Source organism: Anolis sagrei, chromosome 3 (genome assembly GCF_037176765.1).
Source record: "Anolis sagrei isolate rAnoSag1 chromosome 3, rAnoSag1.mat, whole genome shotgun sequence".
In the NCBI taxonomy this organism is placed as follows: domain Eukaryota; kingdom Metazoa; phylum Chordata; class Lepidosauria; order Squamata; family Dactyloidae; genus Anolis; species Anolis sagrei.
Genome location: NC_090023.1, coordinates 165448636 through 165471831, shown reverse-complemented (window position 1 = coordinate 165471831; position 23196 = coordinate 165448636). Strand labels below are relative to the sequence as shown.

Genomic DNA, 23196 nt, shown 5'->3' with positions numbered 1-23196 from the left:
TATGTTTAAAGTTTTTTATTTATATAACAGTGAATTTCATTAAGTTTACAACTTTATTGAGCAGTGAATATGTTAATATTTACATTCGAGAAAGACTTTAGCCAGAGCACTCTAAAATAGGGCTACAGTTTTAGAATAAGACCAGACATATAAAAAACAGGAGACACAGACACTTTCCGGAGTCTTTTCTCTCTCTACTCCAGACACCCACTGATTTCTTAGGACAGTTAACGTTTCTTGATACGGCTGGCAGGCAGTTTGGATCTTTCCAAGTCATCAAAGTAGGGATGGTTCAGGGCTGCGCGGCCAGAAATCCTTTTTGCAGGGTCATAAATTAACATTTTCTGCAAGTCAAAATATTGTTCAGTTTATTTCAGGCCACGTGAAATGCAAGTAAACTTACAGAGTAAAGATCTTTTAAATTAAAAGTCATAAGCTCTAGTCAGCCCTACACATTCACAGAGTTTCTGAGAAAGTGAAAAACATTAGTAAAAAATTGCTAGGTCTTTTGACTTGAAAGGAAACCTTTCTAAGAATCTCTAGATCAGTGTTTCTCAACCTGGGGGTCGGGACCCCTGAGGGGGTCACGAGGGGGTGTCAGAGGGGTCGCCAAAGACCATAAGAAAACACAGTATTTTCTGATGGTCATGGGAATTCCATGTGGGAAGTTTGAGCCAATTCTATCATTGGTGGAGTTCAGAATGCTCTTTGATTGTAATAAATCCCAGCAACTACAACTCCCAAATGTCAAGATCTATTTTCCTCAGACTCCACCAGTGTTCACATTTGGGCATATTGAGTATTTGTGCCAAGTTTGGTGCAGATCCACCATTGCATGAGTCCACAGTGCTCTCTGGATATAGGTGAACTACAACTCCCAAACTCAAGGTCAGTGCCCACCAAACCCTTACAGTGTTTTCCATTGGTCATGGGAGCCAAGTTTGATTCAAACCCATCACTGGTGGAGTTCAGAATGCTCTTTGATTATAAGTGAACTATAAATCCCAGCAACTACAACTCCCAAATTACAAAATCAATCCAGCCCCAACCCCACTAGCATTCACATTTGGGTGCATTGGGTATTTGTGCCCAGTTTGGTCCAGTGAATGAAAATGCATTCTGCATATCAGACATTTACATTATGATTTATAACAGTAGGAAAATGACTGTTATGAAGTCGCAACAAAAACAATGTTATGGTTGGGGGTCACCACAACATGGGGGGCTGTATGAAGGGGTCACCGCATTAGGAAGGTTGAGAACCACTGCTCTAGATCATCAAAGCAAGTGTTTGTGGCCAATTTATACTGGAAGCTGACTGTAGAATTGCACTGGATCTTGAGATTCCTGGAGAGAACATTGTAATCAAATCTGTGAATAATCTAATCAAAAAAATAGTCAAACCTGCAAATATGGAGGGCCAACTGTAAATCAAACAGTCTCCTAGCCAATAGCCCACTCCCTTTTGGAAGTGTTCTCACGTCTAAAAACATTAATTGGTGTTATAGACACAGGACTACACAAAAGTGGAGGAAACACAAATTTTAAAAACTTAAAAATGCTGTTTTTAAAAACTCAGAGCACATCTCCAGGAATCTCTAGATTGTCCAATATGATTCTAGATAGTCAACATTTGCGAGACACTGTCCCCAAAGTCGCACTGGAGGAGCTAGAGATTACTAGAGGGAACACATTAATGAAATCTGCAAATAAATCCCCAAACAATAAAAAATAAAAATGTCTTCATGCCTCTTATTTAGTCCTTCCCCTTTCATCCCAACACCATTTTATTTATTTATTTGCTTACGACATTTATATGCCGCCCTTCTCACCCCGAAGGGGATTTAGAGCAGCTTACAAGGTACGAGGGGTATTTTTTAAGTAAGGTCTGTTTTGTTGTACACACTAGTAGTTCACGCGCATACCGCAACGAGCATGTGCGTCGTGTACCGGCATGCCTCGGGAACAACTGTGCTCAGTTTCTGCTCTGTAGCTAACCTGTACGGTTCTGTTCTGTGCTTTAAAAATGTTTAAGACTATCAACTCACCTTCCGCATGTGGGGTTCGCTCAGTGATAAGGTTTTTGTCAGCAAGGAACCTGCCTGCTGCAGAAATTCATCGACAGATTTGCGAAGTGTACGGTCATACTGTTATGAGTGAAAGCAAAGTGCATAAGTGGGTACAACAATTCAAAGATGGCCGTGACAACGTCCATGATGAGGACCGCTCCGGTCGCCCTTCTTGGATTACAGACGATTTGATTTGATCGCACACTCAAATCTTTGGTTTTTGTGGTCCTCTGTTAGGTGTTTCGGGACCCAATGGGAGCACAGTTTCCTAAACTTTAGGTGTTCAGAAACAATGTAAAGCACTGATCTCGACACGTCAGGAAATTCGTTTCAGACCTGTTATTGTGAAGTGCCTGTTCTCATGAATCCTCGCTTCAACTGAAGCCACCAAATTGTCTGTAATCAAAGAAGGGCGACCAGAGCGGTCCTCATCATGGACGTTGTCACGGCCATCTTTGAATTGTCGTACCCACTTACGCACTTTGCTTTCACTCATAACAGTATCACCGTACACTTCACAAATCTGTCGATGAATTTCTACAGCAGGCAAGTTCCTTGCAGTGAAGCTTGTAAACCAGACAGACCTCTTTAGTGGAGGGTGGATGGCAACCTGCAGCTTCAGGAAGCCAAGTAGCAATGATTTCAGTTGCCAATCATCTCCCACAAAAATCTATGAACCAACAGACTTGGAAGGTGTAGATCAGGCATCCTCAAACTGGCCCTCCAGCTGTTTGGGACTCCAACTCCCAGAAGCCCTAATAAGCTTGTTCAATTGTCAATTGTTCAATTGAAGGCCCAAACAGCTGGAGGGCCGCAGTTTGAGGATGCCTGGTGTAGATGGTGAGAGTTGAGGGCATGCCGTTATGCCTCCCCAAAGCTGTGAGGAGCAGAGTAGCAGGGATGGCAGTTACCAACCACCTCCATCAAAGTCTTCTCGCCCCCAAAAAATCTGCTCCATCCCTATCTCATCCGGATTTTTGTATTTTTAGTATCTTAGTTTTTATCTTGCACATGCGGCCTGTTCATTGTTATGTGATTTTATATTATTTTATTGTGTATGATTTGGCTTTATCGGGTTTTTTTTTTGTACTCATATGTTGTATGTATTTTACTGTGTTGTTATTGTGTTTTGGTTTTACTTTATTGTAATATGCTGTTGGGCTTGGACTCATGTAAGCCGCCCCGAGTACCCATTGGGGCGATGGTGGCAGGGTATTAAATAAAGATTATTATTATTATTATTATTATTATTATTACTATATTACATAAATCCACAGATCAGAAGCTGAAGTAGAACGATATAAAAGATTAAAAGCTACCTCCAAGTGGGATACTACTGCTGCGGAAAACATTACTTTAATCTGCAAGAGCAGAACAGTTCATAAGTATCATTGAAACATCATCAACATCATCATCATCATCATCATCTTTAATTACTTATTAATCGCCCTCCATCCGAGATGCTCCAGGCGATTTACATTGCAAGAATTATACACAGGCACCATATAGGACAGTATAGAGAAGCCAGGTTTATCTTATATATCATACGTTTTGGTGCCAATTGAATCTTTCAGCCTGGTGGAGTGATGCTCATCAAAAGAAAACACTGTGAGAGTGAAATAATCACTTACAGAAAGCAAGTCTAGTCCGTTGTCGTCCAGGTGTTTCACTTGAGAGGCCAGGCTGCTCGGTTTCCATTTTGGGAAGGTGTTCTTGTAATCCTGCAAGGATTCCACTTCAGGCCACACATCATTATTGGGGGTCCCTAAAGCTCTGCAGGAAAAAAGTATCCAGAGCTAAATAAACTGTCTTCTGCTAAACGTCATTTTAATGGACTCTACAGAGCATTGTATAGAATTCCATTGTACCAATTACATGGCTCTGGGGTGAAATCCCCATAGAACATGCACATGGGAAAGACTCAAGAGGCAAAATCACAGCAACACACATTCCATTGCACAAGTATCTTGTTTGGCTAAGTAAAGAGTCACTCAAACAAGATCATTTCCCCCAGCTTTTCTGAAAAAGTGTCACCAGGCAACATGGATGCGCATACTTTTAAAGCTGAGGACTGGTTCACGGTCCCTCAGACTGTTGGGGAACCGAATTAGAGTTTGGAAAAACTAAGAAAAATCATGAACAAATTCCTATGCATACTGCACATATCTTATTTGCAATGCACATATATACATAGGTAAAGGTAAACGTAGTCCCCTGACATTAAGTCCAGTCATGTCTGACTCTGGGGTGTGGTGCTCTTCTCCATTTCTAAGCCGAAGAGCCAGCGTTGTCCGTAGACACCTCCAAGGTCATGTGGCCAGCATGACTGCATGGTGCGCCATTATATATACATACATCTATATAAATAAAAATGTGATGTTTGTTTGTTTGTGGGATTAACAGAACTCAAAAACCACTGGACAAATTGACACCAAATTTGGACACAATACATCTATCAGGCCAACGAGTGACTATCACTCATAAAAATACTGGAAACACACACAAAAAGAGTCTCTAAAAGCCAAAAAACAAAACTTACATTACAACGCATGCGCAAAACGCATACAGATGTCTGCAACTGCCTGTATAACATATTGTTTGATAATTTGCCATTACAGCACATACAAAGAAAAGGCAAGCAAACAAGGACAGGTGCCAATTCATTGCACCCAGTAAAATACAACAGTTAAATCAATATCTTCTTAAATAGAAAAGATACAACATTTTCATAAATGCGAATCCGATCTTAAACACAACTTTACACATCTTTCCAACTCCTTAGATACCTAAAGATCCTGAAGAGTTGATCAATTTCTGAGTCTCCATGGAAGAGCGGTTTCTTTGTTGCCATTTCTGCAAATATGGTACCTATGCTCCATACGTCTACAGGAGTAGAGTAACGTACGGCGCCTAGCAGCACTTCTGGGGACCGGTACCACAGCGTTACTACCTGGAACAAAGAGGTGGTTGTTACAAAACTTTTTAAAAATGCAGATTATATTCTGACCCCTCCCCCCGAACGACAGAATCGGGGCAAACTTCCCACACAGAACTTCCCACACAGTCATCCAGCCATACAGATAGATAGATAGACAGACAAACAGATAGGATTCACCTACAGAGAGATATAGTCTCCCAGATTTGAAAGGGACCCTAGAAAGGGAAATCTAGAAAAGAAGGACACTGATATGTTGCCTGTTTCAAAGTAGGCAAACCAGACAATCTCCATATCAACACTGGCAAAGAAACAGCAAGAAATACTGTTTACCCACAAGCATCAAGACATTATGAGAAACCAACACTTTCTCTTTACTTTATTTTCCAGATCACCAGACTGGGCCACAGCAACGCATGGCAGGGGATAGCTAGTCTATATGAATTAAAATGTAAAGTTTGTTTGTGGGATTACCACAACTCAAAAACCACTGGACAAATTTACACCAAATTTGGACACAATACACCTATCAGGCCAACGAGCGACCATCACTCATAAAAACACAGCAGAAGAGGCTTAAAAAGCAAAAAAAAAATAAAAAAAAAATTGGTGGGGACAAGAGACAGGGCCTTCTCGGTGATTGCTCCCCGGCTATGGAACTCCCTTCCTGGTGAGATCAGGTCGGCCCCTCCCTCCTGTCCTTTAGAAAGATGGCAAAAACTTGGCTGTAGGACCAAGCTTTCAGGACAGGACAATGAAGCGGCAGTGGGAAAGATGACAGGGCCAATTGGATTTGATGCGGATGGCTAGGACGGTTTTAAATGGTGTATTTTAATATTTTGATAAATATTTTTAATGTTTATGTATTGTATGTGAATCTGTGTCCTGGCATTGAATGTTTGCCATGTATATGCTGTGCTCCGCCCTGAGTCCCCTTTGGGGTGAGAAGAACGGAATATAAATGTTTTAAATAAAAAAATAATAATAGAAAATGGATCAAAATCAATGTTCCTCTCCCAAACTCAAAGTGTGGTAACTGGTCCTATACTTGCACACAAATATTAAGGACAACAATCTAAGTGTAAATAGCATGTATGGCCCAAACTGGCGAATAAATGTGAATTATAGACCAAAAATACAGAATGGGTTTGGGATGTAGTAATTTAACGTGGTACAGTCTTTGTTTGGGTTCCCTTACATAACAAACCATACTAATTGTGATCAAGAATATGGCATAACATAACAGAGACAAATCAGTGAAATACTGTATAACTGCTGGGGTAAAGGCGAGATTAATGCTGTGTGTGCACACCTAAATATCCGAAAGGCATCAGATCCTATGTGATCTTAGGAGCAAGGCAGTGTCAGGTTTGGCCAGACCAACAAATATCAGGTGCATTTAGCTATATTTCAGAGGAAGTGATAAAGAAAATCTGAATATTTCTTGCCAAAGAGAACCATGAAATTCATGGGGTGACCCATAAGTCAATAGACAAGTCGAAGGGACACAAATGCAGAATGTAACATACTAATCTCCTTTAAGTACAATTTTTGGCATTTCAGGGGATATGCAGCTTACCTCGTGTGTGTAAACACGGACAGGGATGCCAAAAGCTCGGGCCAGACCAAAATCAGCTAGTTTAATTACTCCGTTGTCATCAATTAACAGATTCTGAGGCTTCAGGTCTCTATGCAGGACTCTTCTTGAATGACAGAACTCAATACCTTGCAAGATTTGGTGCAAATAACTCTGAAAGGACACATGTAAGAGAAAAGTTACTACAGAAGGTATACAGGCATGTTAGGATCAATGCTTTAAGATGGCATCATTAAAGACATGCAAATATCCACTTTTCAACCCAACTGGAAGAGTAAAATATTCTGACTTGGTCAGACCATACTTGGAATACTGTGTCCAATTCTGGGCACCACAATTGAAGGGAAATGTTGACAAGCTGGAATATGTCCAGAGGAGGGCGACTAAAATGATCAAGGGTCTGGAGAACACGCCCTATGAGGAGTGGCTTAAGGAGCTGGGTATATTTAGCCTGAAGAAGAGAAGACTGGGAGGAGACATGATAGCCATGTATGAATGAGAGGAAGTCACAGGGAGGAGGGAGCAAGCTTGTTCTCTGCTTCCCTGGAGACCAGGACGCGGAACAATGGCTTCAAACTACAAGAAAGGAGATTCCATCTGAACATGAGGAAGAACTTTCTGACTGTGAGAGTCGTTCAGCAGTGGAACTCTCTGCCCTCGAGTGTGGTGGAGGCTCCCTCTTTGGAAGCTTTTAAATAGAGGCTGGATGGCCATCTGTCAGGGGTGGTTTGAATGCAACATTCCTGCTTCTTGGCAGGGGGTTGGACTGGATAGCCCATGAGGTCTCTTCCAACTCTATTCTTGGGGATGTTGGATGACAAGAGCTGGACGAGACTGGCAGCTTCTTTATTTTACTGATCTTTTAAAGTTATGCGTAGCTACAAAGCGTATGAAATGCTTTCCAGGCTGCATTGTTGCTCTGTGCCACAAAGCCACATGTCTTTGTATACAGTGAAATTTGGTGGAGGACTGCAACATGCAATTTATACTACCGTAGTCATATGCAGTGGTTTCTTGGAAGAAAGTGTCAGTACCGTTGTTTAACTGGGTGAAATATTGCTTATAGTTCAAAGCTCTGCTGTTCGGTATAGAATATAATGCTATGTAATGCCATGCAAGTTAAAGACACAAAGTGATTCAATGCAGAGAGCATAAACTTTAAGTCACAACGGTTTGCGCCCCGCCTATCTCTGCGATCGCATCTCCTTCTATGAACTGGCACAAACTCTAAGATCTTCTGGGAGGCCCTCCTCTCGGTCCCACCTTCGTCACAGGCACGATTAGTGGGGACGAGAGAGGGGGCCTTCTCGGCAGTGGCCCCCCGCTACCGAGAACTTGAAAACCTGGTGGTTTCAACAAGCCTTTGAAAATGTCCAGTTCTTTTTTAGTGTGCGTGTGTGTGTGTGTGTATGTGTATATATGTATATGTGTATATATATATATATATATATACATACACACACACACTTATACATATCGTCTATCTCTTACCGCAGTGCTCCCCTCCCCCCTCCCAAGCCACAGCTTTTACATATCATCTGTCCAAAATTTCAATTCTTCTTGCAGAGGTTTCCTTCTTTGTTTTTTAATCCTTTTTCAATACATTTTCTCCATACATCATCAAAATCACTTTGTTTCCATATACCTCTTAACTTTTAATATACACGTCAGCTTATCATTTATTGCCAATTTCCATACTTCCTTGTACCACTCTTCTATTTGTATATTTATTTCTTTTTTCCAGTTCCTTGCTATAAGCAGTCTTGCTATAAATTTGTTATCGCTTCTTTATCCTCTTTTTTCAGAAAATGGCCCGTTCTAACTCAGCCCTACACATTGTCAAATACGGCCTTATTCTTCCTTCCAATTACCCAGATTCTTTCCTCTAATCGGTCCTGGAATGAACAGCCACAGACCCGTACCTAATAACTCGGGACTATGTCTGTTCTCGTTTTTATTGTATTTTAAAGTTGGTTGTATTGTTTTAATCTACTGCTGTAAGCCAAATTGGGAGTGCCGGTATAAAAGTCAAATAAATAAATTTAAAAAAAAATTGTTGCCTGCCATAGCATTGCACTTAGCATTTGTGCAAGCCCCCTAGAATTTTTGGGCTTGCACAAATCTTGGCCCGGCCTTGTTAATTTTTTAATTGCCTTGGACAGGCAGGATTCTTTTAATATATGTGTGTTATGGTGACAATTTTTATGCTTATATTTTGTTTTGCTAATCTTATGGTTATGTTGTTTTTTACTTTGTATGTTTTGTGATGTTACCTGGGAACCGCTCTGAGTCTCCTCGGGGAGATAGAGCGGCATATAAATAAAGTTTTATTATTATTATTACATGACGTGGAATTAAGATAACAAACTGCCGAGTATTCTCTTCCAGCCATGCTATGAAGAAACAAGACGTATCTGTAACTTCTCCTGTACATAAGTTATGTTTGTTGCTTTTGTAGCTTTTAGAAAGTAACTAAATAAATGTGCTACTTCAAGGCTCTGAAGTTGACTAAAGGCTGCACACTTCATTTATCCTGTGCCTCCTAGCTGTTGCGCTGAGACCAGATTTGCCAACAGAAAGAGCAGTAGTAACAACGAATTGTAGGTGTAACATGACTTCTATACACAAACAACATGGGGTCTTCCTATAATTTTGTTTTTATCCTAACCACCTTGGGAGGCATTTCAAGTGCACCGAAGATGGTGACTGACCCATGGCATAAATGTGAATTTGAACCTGTATCTCTCCCCTGAGCTCGATATTTCAATTACTGCATCACATTGGCTTTGAAATCTATGAGGGAGAAAAAAGGGCTGCTAGGTAAGCAGTAGTTTTAGAGACACCAAGTTCCTTGCCTTCACAAGCATTCGATCCAAAAACTGCCCAGATGGAATAGAATCCAGGTATTTCTTGAGATCCATAGAAAGAAATTCAAAGATAAGATAAAGCCTTGAGTCTTGCATAAGCACATCCTGAAGACTGTAAAGGAAAAAGAAAATAAGACAACTCATACTCCTTCATAATTGTGTGTTATACCCTGACAAAAGACTTTATGTAACTGTACCAGAATTAAGCATTTCACTTTTTGTGTTAATTATACTGAAACTATTTAAAGCAGCTCTGACAACATTATTATATTAGAAGGAAACACATCTGCAGACAAACTTGCAGGTACTGTATATACTCAAGTATAAACATAATTACCGTATATACTCGAGTATAAGCCGACCCGAATATAAGCCGAGGCACCTAATTTTACAACAAAAAACTGGGAAAATATATTGACTCGAGTATAAGCCAAGGGTGGGAAATGCAGCCATTACAGGTAAATTTCAAAATAAAAATAAATACCAATAAAATTACATTAATTTAAGGATCAGGAGGTGAAATGTTTTTTAATATTTACATAAAACTGTAATTTGAGATAAGACTGCCCAATTCTGATTAAATCATTACAAATCTTCAATGTAAATGTACTTATGTATCCTTCCAACAATAATAAAGAGAGTAAAATAATAAATATAATAATAATAATAAATTAAAATAATGGAAATATAATAATAACAGGAATAATAGAGTCGAATAATAAATGTAATAATAGAGTAAAATAATAAATGCAATAATAATAAAGTAAAATAATAGATGTAATAATAATCATAAATAGTGTAAAATAATAATAATAATAATAGGATAAAATACTGTAAATGTAATAATAATAGAGTAAAATAATACATGAAATAAAAATACTAATAACAGAGTAAAATAATAAATAACCTTGACTCGAGTGTAAGCCGAGAGGAGCTTTTTCAGCCTAAAAAAGGAGCTGAAAAACTAGGCATCCTACAGTATCAATCAAAACTGTAATCACACAGTAAATTTTGGAATGGTAGCAATGGCTGTATGATCATTTTAGGTTTACAGGTAAAACCAACAAAAACCCTTTATGCTGTCAACCCAATTTAGTTCCTCAAGGTTTAATTGACCAGGCTGGATTTAGATTTAATGGCAAACGCCACATTAAATGCGTCTGGTTTAAATGCAGTGTAATATTTGAAATCTGCACCTGTAGTCTCTTAAATTCGAATCCTTAACAAATCACACTATACATCAGAAAACAAATCACACTGTGAAAAATAACCTACAACACAACCGAAAAGAATTCACTAGGGTGTATTTCCGACTTCTGTTCAGTGCAGCTTATTGCCAATCAGCTCTGCATAACACTGTAACCTTTAAATGGCATATGTCTGACACTTTACTCAAGTATCAAAAGAGCTGCAAGAAACCAATTTACTTTTAAAACCCAGCACCAACCTTTTACGCCAGAGAAAACAACTTACTGCCCTCGAGACCTTGCTAAACCACAGCTTCCATCATTCCTGACAAAGGATTGATGGGAGGTATAGTCCAACAAAATTTGGAACACCACATTTTTCCAATTCTGTCTTTAACCCAGATTTCCTTGCATTGTTATGTAAACTAGCCATCCCCTTGCTGTGGTCCAGTCTGTGTATATGTGTTTTGTGTGTATATATTTGTGTATTTGTGTTTATATGTCCAGCACTTTTAATTTTACTCATTACATTAGGCCCGGTCCTAGTTTTAAATGCGTCATGATGTATTATTTTAATGTTTTTATTGTTACTGCTTTAATGTTTATTGATTTGCTTTATGAGTTTTAGTGTTGTATTTGTTATGCTGTTGTTTTATTGAGGGCCTTGGCCTTTGTAAGCCGCACCGAGTCCTTCGGGAGATGTTAGTGGGGTACAAATAAAGATGATAATAATAATAATAATAATAATAATATGTGTACATGCATATTGTGTATATGTGTGTATATATTTGTGTATGTATATATGTGTATATATTTGTGTGTTTATATGTGTACATGCATACTGTGTATATGTGTGTATATATTTGTGTATATATATGTGTGTATATATATTTGTGTATTTGTGTTTATATGTGTACATGCATATTGTGTATATGTGTGTGCTTGTCTATATGCATATTTGTGTGTATGTATGTGTGTATATTTGTGTGTTTGTGCATATATATATGTGAGTGTCTATGAATGTGCGCATGTGCATATGTATATGAGTGTATGTATATGTGGTGTATTTTTGGGAGTTTTGTCTGTTCCGCTGGGGTTTTGTGTATGTGTTTATGGGTGATGGACACTCGTTGGAGTGTTAGGTGTGTTGTGTCCAAATTTGGTGTCAATTCGTCCAGTGGTTTTTGAGTTATGTTAGTTGGGATCAACTCAGATTTTATTTGAAGGAAACAATAAAACTAAATATATAAATTTAAATACAAGGAGTCCTCTAGGACAATAGAGACCTTCCGAAGCAAACATTTTCTTAAGAACAAGACTGTACCTCTGTGGAATGAACCGGAAGTCAACTATCTCCCCCCCCCCCCCCCCGGTCCCGCCAGCACAGGTCCCAGCTCTTCCTACCACTACACAACCCCTCAATCCCCTCCCCATTTCACTTTCTCCCTTCTCTACCTACCTATCCAATTTCCCACTTTCCTATAAGTCAGATTGTTCCCACTCTATCACTGTTATATTTGAAAAATGAAAAATAAAAATTATTTAAAAAAACAAAAAAACAAATTTGGTGTCAATTCGTCCAGTGGTTTTTAAGTTATGTTAATCCCACAAACGAACATTACATTTTTATTTATATAGATTGCATGTACTTTATTGATGAAAACACAGAAGGGGAAAAAACCTAATTTTCCAACCATCAAATGATTCCCATACCAAACTATATTGGGGTGATGTAGCTCTTTTAATAAGGAAACCTCTCTGATTGCAGTGCTGGGAACGCCTTCTTCATCACTCTCTAGTCGAATCTTCTTCATGGCGACCACTTTGCCCGTGGCTTTGTGTTTGCCTTTATACACAACGCCATAAGTGCCTGTGGGAGGAAATGAAATCAACTTAATGTTTCATGATTCAAACACATGGGACATGATGTAGCAATTTAGCTAGAAAAATAGACACACAAAAAACCCAGGAGAAGGCAGCCACTTTATGACTGGGAATGCCAAAGGTAATAAAGATAACGAGACCAATAAAAGTTGGCAATTTGACTATTAAAGGATGAACAAAAAGGATGCTCAGAGAACATAAGCAGCTTCACTCCAGTATCTTATACAAACCCCAAAGCATATTAAGATAACACAGGCATTCACAATAGCAGTCCAAACCGAACGTCAAATAAAAATATGCCAAATGCTTCCCCCCATGATCCTCTGCTATGCAAAAAGATTCTTCAAAAAATCTGGAACCCAGATAATTTAGCCTTTCCAAGTATGTGGAGAATTTACACCTGCCTGAAACAGTCTTTTCACTGTTTTTCTCTATGTGATGAGGCCAATGATATATCGCAATATGCTAAAGAAACTGGAACAGAACAGAATAACAAAGATGGAGGACTTACTGAAACCAGATGGAACTGTAATTCAATGGGAGGAAATAAAAGATAAATGCGGTGTTGGAAATAATTGAAGACTAATGAAACCTCAGAAACAAATCTTGACAAAATAATACAATGGAAAGTTGAGAAGGAGAAAAGAATTGCTCACTGGAGCATCATACAGGGAGCATACCACCCCTCTGTTATGTCAGCTCCGCTGATGGCCGATCCAGTTCCGAGCACAATTCAAAGTGCTGGTTTTGACCTACAAAACCCTATACGGCTCCAGCCCAGCGTACCTATCCGAACGTATCTCCTTCTACGTCCCACCTCGGAGTTTAAGATCCTCTGGGGAGGCCCTGCTCTCGGTCCCACCTCTATCACAAGTGAGACTGGTGGGGACGAGGGACAGGGCCTTCTCAGTGGTGGCCCCTCGCCTGTGGAATGCACTCCCCGGGGAAATTAGATCATCAACATCCCTCCTCTCTTTCTGAAGGAAGTTAAAAACTTGGATATGGGTAAGCTGGCAGATGGATAAAGACAATGAGTAGGAAAGGACTATGGATTATGGATTTATGAATTGGCGAAAGTTGACCACAAGATGATTTTATCACTGCTACTGTATTAATTTGATTGTTTTAACTAGTTATAATTGTTGTTGTTGTACTGTATTTTGTATATTGTATTTTGTGAACTGTTGGGCATCGAATTGTGCCTTTTGTAAGCCGCCCTGAGTCCCCCCCTTAGGGGGTTGAGAAGGGCGGGGGTAGAAGCACCTGAAATAAATAAATAAATAATCATGGGATTTATATATAAAATAATCACAGAAATACAATATAACACAAAGTCTACCCTAATAGAGGTCTGGAAGGAGGAATTAAGTTGCAGTGAGAGAGAAATACACAATTGGATGAATTCAATCAATAAAATAAAACATTTATTTAATATGCAACAGAAAATACTGACAAAATGGTACAGAACTCCCATGCATTTGGCGCATATTACGAAAATGTGCCCCAAATTATGTAGGCACAACTGTGGAAAAATAGGAACATACACCCACATGTGGCGGGAATGCGAAAAAAGTTCCATGAAATAATCAGGAAGGAAATGGAGGAGCTATTAGGGATAAATATAGAATGGAACAAGACTCAATTTTTCACCCAGAAATTGGAAAGTAAAGGGGAATATAAAGAGAGGAAATAATAAAACACATGATAGAGGCAATCAAAGCCTCAGTGCATTCAAAAAGGCCACAAGTAGATAGAAAGCAGGTGACCGGGATGGACTAAGTTCATCACTGTACTCAAGATCCTTATTAAGAGTAAAGTTACTGTACTTTACAATGAGTCATGGATACGTCAAACCAGGTTTTTGTGGTCATTTTTAAACTAAATTTTCTGGACGTATAATTGTATACAATAATGACACATTCTACGTTTTTCATATGACATTCAAATTTTCAAATTTGTATCCCGTCCTATTCTCGACCTCCGAAGAGGGGCTCAGGGCAGCTTCCAACAATATAAAAACACCAAGAAAATACATAATTCGGCAAGTTTAAAACATGCTACAATCAGTCAAAAAATGTGGTGCATACAATCTCATGTAAGCTAATAAAAAACATCTATTCTGCGAACGCTTGCTCCCACAGCCTAGTCTTAAGTGTTTTGCAAAAAGTCAGGAGGGAGGGGGCAGATCTAACCTCTTTAGGGAGGGAGTTCCACAGCCGAGAAGCCACCACGGAGAAGGCCCTGTCTCTCATCCCCACCAAACGTGACTGCGATGGTGTGGGACCGAGAGCAGAGCCTCCCCAGATGATCTTAAAATCCTTGATGGTTCATAGGGAGACACGTTCAGACAGGAAGTGGGCCAGAAGCTAATAGGTGGCCAGTGGAGCTGATGTAAACGAACCCTGAGACCCTTCTTAACTTAACTGAGGACTGAAACTCAGATTGTAAGGAAGGTTCCCAGTCTCCAGTCAATTGCCTTTATGTGTCCAAAACAGTATGTTGCTCACTAAACAGCTTTGTCAAAGTAACATAGGTGTGATGATGGGAGATTGTAAGGGCATATTGAAGCTTTTCTACACTCAAGTCTTCATACTTCCAAACATCTCAAAAGCACAGAGAAAGATAACAGGAAAAATACTGACCAAGTACAGATATAATTATGACAGTCCAATCGGTTTATGGCAGGTTATAATTTATCAGATTTAAACTGAAGCGTGGCTCTATTCTGGTATTTCACTTTGTAGAGCTAAAACTGTAGACAGGAATGTAAGTATGATGCAAACCTCTGCTACACCAGGGTCCCCAGGCAACAAGTAGTAAGTTTAAAGCTTTAGGCCCTGTAATTATGTCTGTCTGACTGCAGGTAATACATTCCAGCGAGTAGAAACGCTGCTAATATAAAATTCTCTCTCATAGGCACTTTGTGAATACATTTACTTAAGCACAGTTCAAAGCCTTCTTCAGAACTTCATATTCAATGTGCAAAAGTGTGTTTTTGGTGATACTCAGGAGAGGCTTATGTGTCAACCATATCCTTATGTTTATTTCTAAGCACACTCAGATAATGAGATCTCCTGGTTTGCAGGTTGGACTAGGACACCAGGAGACCAGAATTCAATTCCCCACTTGAACACCAAGTGATTTTGGGCAAGGTTAGAATAATGATTTAATCAGAGTTAGACAGTCTTAACTTAAATTACAGTGTTATGTAAATATACAGAAACATTTAATCTACTGATGCCTCAATTAATGTAATTTTACTGATATCTATTTTTATTTTAAAACTTACCAGTAGCTGCTGCATTTCCCACCCTCGTCTTTTATTTATTTAAAACATTTATATTCCACCCTTCTCACCCCAAAGGGGACTCAGGTCGGAGTAGAGCATATATATGGCAAACATTATACTCAATACGTTTTCCTAGTTTTTTGTGGTAAAATTAGGTGCCTCGGCTTATATTCGGGTCGGCTTATACTCGAGTATATATGGTATATGTGTCTACACTGCCTTATAATCCAGTCAAAGCAGATAATCTGGATTTTAGAGGGGGACTAGAACTACCATCTGTCAGGGGTGATTTGAATGCAATATTCCTGCTTCTTGGCAGGAGGCTGGACTGGATGGCCCATGAGGTCTCTTCCAACTCTTTGATTCTATGATTCTACTGGAACCATCAACATGACTTCATGATTCCTCTACCTTAAGCAGAGCTGTATCTTCATGTGTGCATAGTCAGGTTGGAGCTCTAAGAAGGGGCTCGGCTCATTTATGCAACAGATTTTATCTACTTACCTTCACCAATCTTTTCGATTTTTGTGTATTCATCCATTATGCTGTGATGTTGTGCCTGAAACGGGAGAAGTATGAGCATTTAGAATGACAGGTATATATTAATTTTTGTATTTTTTTAAAAAAATCCTTCTGTTCCAATGGCCATTTGGGGAATACTTGAATTAGAATGCATGCCTATTCCTGCACAACTTGCAACTCAGCCATTCATAATTCAGAGCAAAGATGTTTTCTTCTACTAGTGCCTTGACATTAAGGAAGCAAACAAGAGATCAATTTTAGTTCCAGTTTACTTACTTACTGCAAATTGAGGGATGAGCTAAAGTGACAAAGAATTTATAAAGAAAGGATACCCCATAGACTTTCATCACATACTCATACACAGATTGAGATGGAGGTGTTATTATTTATTTATTTATTTACTTTATTTATTTATCGTGTCAGGGGCAACCAGACAATTGTATTACATTTCTAACAGAACAAAACAAAACAAAAAACAGATAAAAAAACCACAAAGTTTGCGAACTTGGTAGTTGATTAAATGTCCTTTGATCAGTATCTTGCCACTTGGAGTGCCTCTGGTGTTGCTGCAAGAAGGTCCTCCATTGTGCACGTGGCAGGGCTCAGGTTGCATTGCAGCAGGTGGTCAGTGGTTTGTTCTTCTCCGCACTCGCATGTCATGGATTCCACTTTGTAGCCCCATTTCTTAAGATTGGCTCTGCATCTCATGGTGCCAGAGCGCAGTCTGTTCAGCACCTTCCAAGTTGCCCAGTTTTCTATGTACCCAGAGGGGAGCCACTGATGGAGGTTCTGGGTTTGAGCCTGCCACTTTTGGACTCTCGCTTGCTGAGCTGTTCCAGCGAATGCTTCTGTAGATCTTAGAAAACTATTTCTTGATTGACGTGCTGGCTGATACCCAAACAAGGGATGAGCTGGAGATGTCACTGCCTTGGTCCTTTCACTATTGTCTGCTACTTCCTGGCGGATGTCAGGTGGTGCAATACCAGCTAAACAGTGTAATTTCTCCAGTGGTGTAGGGCGCACACACACCGTGATAATGCGGCATGTCTCATTCAGAGTCACATCCACTGTTTTAGTGTGGTGAGATGTGTTCCACACTGGGCATGCATACTCAGCAGCAGAGTAGCATAGCGCAAGGGCAGATGTCTTCACTGTATCTGGTTGTGATCCCCAGGTTGTGCCAGTCAGCTTTCGTATGATATTGTTTCTAGCACCCACCTTTTGCTTGATATTCAGGCAGTGCTTCTTGTAGGTCAGAGCACGGTCCAGAGTGACTCCCAGGTATTTGGGTGTGCTGCAATGCTCCAATGGGATTCCTTCCCAGGTAATCCTCAGAGCTCGGGATGCTTGTCTGTTCTTAAGGTGAAAGGCACATGTCTGTGTTTGATGGGTTAGGGATCAGCTGGTTTTCCCTGTAATAGGCAGTAAGAGCACCTAGAGCTTCGGAGAGCTTCTTTTCTACCATCTCAAAACTCCCTGCTTGAGCGGTAATGGCACGATCATCAGCATAGATGAAACTCTCTGTCCCTTCTGGCAGTGGCTGGTCATTTGTGCAAATGTTGAACATTGATGGAGCGAGCACGCTCCCCTGAAGCAGGCCGTTCTTCTGTTTCCGCCATCTGGCCCTGGAACTCAACAAAAAATCTCCTGTTTTGTAGCAGGTTTCCTATGAAGCGGGTGAGATGGTAGTCCTTTGTGATATTATACGTTTTCATATACATTATAATGTGGAATTTTCTGCCTTGATATTCTGGGTTATATGGCTGTGTGAAAGTGTCCCTAGTTACCTGAACACTTTGAAATAACAACCAAATGAAAACAAGGGGAAGAATATGTCTATCAGACATCTGGACTTAAGGACAATATGAAGATTTCTATTCTTCAACTAACTAGTCAGCACCTCTGTTCTACATTTTCCTTGTTTCCTGGAATCAACCTGGAGTAACCTATTATTAACTTGTGGTTCCATGAGGCACCTGATTATATGAACCTCCACCTGAAAAGAGATCAAATTCACATGTTCCTCTTTGCTTTCATTGACTCAAAAGAGTGCTTTAGCAACTCTGGAGATCATTCCATTCAGGCCTTTTCTATGTCTCAAGGAAGACCAACACATATTTATAACATATGCCAAAGTATGACAAGCTTGGGGCCTCTTAAAGAAAGAAAAGAAAAAGCATGCCAAAACCCTTGAATAAAATAAGTTCGTATTATATAATGAAGGGTTCTCAACCTGTGGGTCCCCAGATGTTTTGGCGTTCAACTCCCAGAAATCCTAACAGCTGGTAAACTGGCTGGGATGTATGGGAGTTGTAGGCTAAAATACCTGGAGACCCACAGGTTAAGAACCTCTAAAGTAGTATCAGAAACCATGTTTTCCTGGCTGGAGAGTCATGTGCAGGTGTATAAAGAACTAGAAAGTAACCAGATCTGTATTTAAGCAAGGGAGAAAGTATAGTCCAGTGGTTCTCAACCTTCCTAATGTTGTGACCCCTTAATACAGTTCCTCATGTTGTGGTGACCCCCAACTGTACATTATTTTCATTGCTACTTCATAACTATAATTTTGCTACTGTTATGAATCACAATGTAAATATCTGACATGCAGGATGTATTTTCATTTGCTGGACCAAATTTGGAACAATACGCGCAAACTTGAATACTGGTGAAAGGGATTGATTTTGTCATTTGGGAGTTGTAGTTGCTGAGATTTATAGTTAACCTACAATAAAAGAGCATTCTGAACTCCACCAACAATGGAATTGAACCAGACTTGGCACACATAACTCCCATGTACAACAGAAAATACTGGGAGGTCTGTTGGGCATTGACCTTGAGTTTTGGAGTTGTAGTTCACCTGCATTCAGAGAGCACTGTGTACTCTCTGGGTCTGGACCAAACTTGGCACGAATAACCAATATGCCCAAAATGTGAATACTGGTGAAGTTTGGGGAAAATAGTCTTGACATTTCGGACTTGTAGTTGCTGGGATTTATAGTTTAGCGACAATTAAAGAGCATTCTGAACCCCACCAATGATCGAATTGGGCCAAACTTCCCACACAGAACCCCCATGATCAACAGAAAATACTGTGTTTTCCGATGTTCTTTGGCGACCCCACTGACACCCCCTTGCGACCCCCAGGTTGGGAAACAATGGTATATTCAGGAATGCCCTAATAATATACTTGCATCCCAAATGAACCCCCAAATCTGGATGAGACAAGGAGGAAAGTGAAGGCCCTTACATAGAGCCATATAAACCATAATATCAAGACAGATAATCCACAATATCTGCTTTGAACTGGGTTATCTGAGTCCACACTGCCATGTGGACTTTATACAGCTGTGTGGAGGGGGGCATAATGAAGCTGGAGAGCCTAATTGCCCTCTTTTCCCCCCCATGGAAATCCTAGATTACTCTATACAACAAAATTGGGGGGGGGGGGGTCTGTTCCTGTGTTGAAAGTGTCATTTCCTGTTTAATTGTGCAGCACTTATTTTGAAAGTAGCTGTTTTATCTCAGAAACTTTGCTTTTGTGGGTCTTTATGAAGAACCCAACTCAATTCTATTGCTCAGAGGACAGGGTAAAAGAATGAGGTTGGGTTATATGCAACTCACAAACAGGAAAAGGAAATGCATGGACTCTTTAAAAAAAAAGACTAGTATGCAAAAGGATTGTGTAGCATCGACATTGAGGAATGAATCCTTCCCAAAATACCTTGGAATCCAGGAGGGTCCAATGAGGGCAGCTGAGATAGTGACCCTTTTGTTTTCTGAGTGTTCAGTGTAACCATACACAAAATTATTAAAGTAATAATTGACCTTACATGTATAATGTGTATAATGAATTCCTGTTTAGACTTGGATCCCGTTACCAAGATATCTTATTAAATATATGCAAATATTCCAAAATACAGGACGATTCAAAATATGCAACACTTCTGGTCCAAAGCATTTCAGATAAGGAATACTCAACCTGAACTGGATCGTGTTATTTTAATATTTATACTAAAATGTTTTTTAATGCTTTGTCTTAATGTTTAAATGTTGTTTATGCCTTCTATTTTGTGGTTTTAATGATTTTAATGCATAGCTATATGTTAGTGTTTAGTTACTATGATTTTTTTTGAGTCCCTGGTGCGCAGTGGGTTAAACCCCTGTGCCGGCAGGACTGAAGACCTACAGGTCGCAGGTTCGAATCCAGGGAGAGGCGGATGAGCTCCCTCTATCAGCTACAGCTCCTCATGTGGGGACATGAGAGAAGCCCCCCACAAGGATAATAAAAACATCAAAATTATCCGGGCGTCCCCTGGGCAACGTCCTTGCAGACGGCCAATTCTCTCACACCAGAAGCGACTTGCAGTTTCTCAAGTCGCTCCTGACACAACAAAAAATGATTTTTTTTCTTTTTACATGTATGTTGGCATTGAATTTTTGTCATTAGTATTTTGTAATCCGCCTTGATTCCCCCTATGGCAGCGTTTCTCAACCTGGGGGTCGGGACACAAGAGGATGTCAGATGGGTCGCCAAAGACCATTAGAAAACAGTAATTTCTGTTGGTCATAGAGGTTTTGTGTGGGCAATTTGGCCCAATTCTATTGTTGGTGGGGTTCAGAATGCTCTTTGATGGTAGGTGAACTATAAATCCCAGCAACTACAACTCCCAAATGTCAAGGTCTGTTTCCCCCAAACTCCACCAGTGTTCACATTTCGGCATCTTGAGTATCCAGATCAAGTTTGGTCCAGATCCATCACTGAGTGCACAGTGCTCTCTAGATGTAGGTGAACTAGAACTCCAAAATTCAAGGTCAGTGCCCACCAAATCCTTCCAGGATTTTCTGATGGCCATGGGAGTTCTGTGTGCCAAGTTTGGTTCAATTCCATTGCTGGTGGACTTCAGAATGCTCTTTGATTGTAGGTGAACTATAAATCCCAGCAACTACAACTCCCAAATGACAACCCCTCCCCCAGCCCCACCAGTGTTCAAATTTGGGCGTATTGGATATTTGTGCCAAATTTGGTCCAGTGAGTGAAAATACATCCTGCATATCAGATATTCACTTTACAATTAATTGTTGTGTTGTTCATTCATTCAGTCGTCTCCAACTCTTCGTGACCTCACGGACCAGCCCACGCCAGAGCTCCCTGTCGGCCGTCACCACCCCCAGCTCCTTCAAGGTCAGTCCAGTCACTTCAAGGATGCCATCCATCCATCTTGCCCTTGGTCGGCCCTTCTTCCTTTTACCTTCCACTTTCCCCAGCATAATTGTCTTCAATTAATAACAGAAGCAAAATTACAGTTATGAAGTAGCAACAAAAATAATTTTATGGTTGGGAGTCACCACAACATGAGGAACTGTATTAAGCGGTCATGGCATTAGGAAGGTTGAGAAACACTGCCCTATGGGGTTCGAAAGAGGGGATATAAATACAGTAAATAAATCTATATCTGGTGTGATTTGGCCAGGGATGGACCATGGATTATGGGACTTGCAGTACCTTTGTTCAATTCCTGAGACCACTGCAACTCCCATCCAATTACCGACAAAGACCAAAATTGGCACACTGAGACTCCATGACGCACTCTACATCCAGGTGCAGTTTGAAGGAGGATGCACCATGGACGATGGGACTTGCAATACCTGCACTCCCTTTCTAAGACCATTACAACTGCCAACAATGATGGATCAGGAGCACAATTTACAGAGACCCAGCATAACCCACTCTACATCCTGGTGCGGTTTGGAAGAATTTGACAATGGATGATGGGACTTGCAGTCACTTCACTCACTTCCTGAGACCACTGAGACCCTCGCCAATGACTAATCAAGACTAAACTTGGCACATGGAGCTCCAATGACCCACTCTACATCCTGGTGCAGTTTGGAGGAGGACAGATAATGGATGATGGGACTTCAAGTACCTCCACTCCCCAAGACTGCTGCAAAACTCATCTAATGACCAATCAAGACCAAAGTTGGCACACAGAGCCCCCATGACCCACTCTATATCCTGCTGCTGTTTGGAGGAGGATGGGCCATGGATGATGGGACTAAGTGCCTTCACTCACTTCCTGAAAATAATGCAGCCGTTATCCAAAGACCAATAAAGACCAAACTTGGCATACAGAACCGCCATTACCCACTTTCTCTAATAACCCAGGCAACGCCGGGTCCCCAAGCTAGTAAATGAATAAATGTGGACTCCACTTCAACTGCCCAGGGATCGTGGGAGTTGGAGTCTTTACAAGGCCAAAAAGGGCCCAAACGACAACTCTGAGGATTCCATGGCAGTTATAGTGGAGCCAAACTGCATTCATTCCACAGTGTAGACGCAGTAGATGGCTGGGGGAATTCTGGGTGCTGCAATGCATGGAAAACTATGCTAGCAACTCCTTTCTCTCAGTCTGAACGGTGTTCCATGAGGCTGAGATTCCCAACTAGTGTGGCTTTCTGGAGAGTGTCGAAAAGGGGGTCCCCCAACACCACCTCGCCCCTTACCCGTGCTTCATCCGTGGGCGCTGCCCCTCCAGACCCACGCCGCGCTCCTCTCTCTGCAAGTCTCCCTCAGGCAGCCGAGCAAGAGGCGGATTCAAATGAACCGCGCCGAGCCGCCGCCAACGCGCCAATAAGGACGGGCCGCCGCTTTCAAAACGGCCAATCAGCGCGCGGCAAACCACCGGCGCCAAAGCGCTGCGGAAGAGCGGTCTTGGCTCGAGCCGAGGCCAGGCGGGCGGGCGCAGGAAACAGAGAAGAAAAGGAACAGCAACAAGAAATTAAAAATCGCGAGGCAGGGCACGTATTGATGACGTAACGCCATGTTGATACATAAGTGTCCATAAA

General features: G+C 40.7%; 1 protein-coding gene across 1 annotated transcript; it reads right to left on the bottom strand.

Annotated features, from left to right (window-relative positions):
* On the bottom strand, positions 1-22970 carry CDK1 (cyclin dependent kinase 1). Its single transcript, XM_060768943.2, has 8 exons — positions 22855-22970; positions 16333-16387; positions 12369-12525; positions 9457-9580; positions 6584-6754; positions 4856-5019; positions 3701-3842; positions 1-344 (listed from the first exon to the last, which is right to left on the bottom strand). The coding sequence occupies exons 2-8, from the start codon at positions 16367-16369 to the stop codon at positions 228-230; spliced, it is 912 nt and encodes a 303-aa protein (XP_060624926.1). The 5' UTR covers positions 16370-16387; positions 22855-22970; the 3' UTR covers positions 1-227.
* Between the last annotated feature and the right edge of the window lie 226 nt (positions 22971-23196).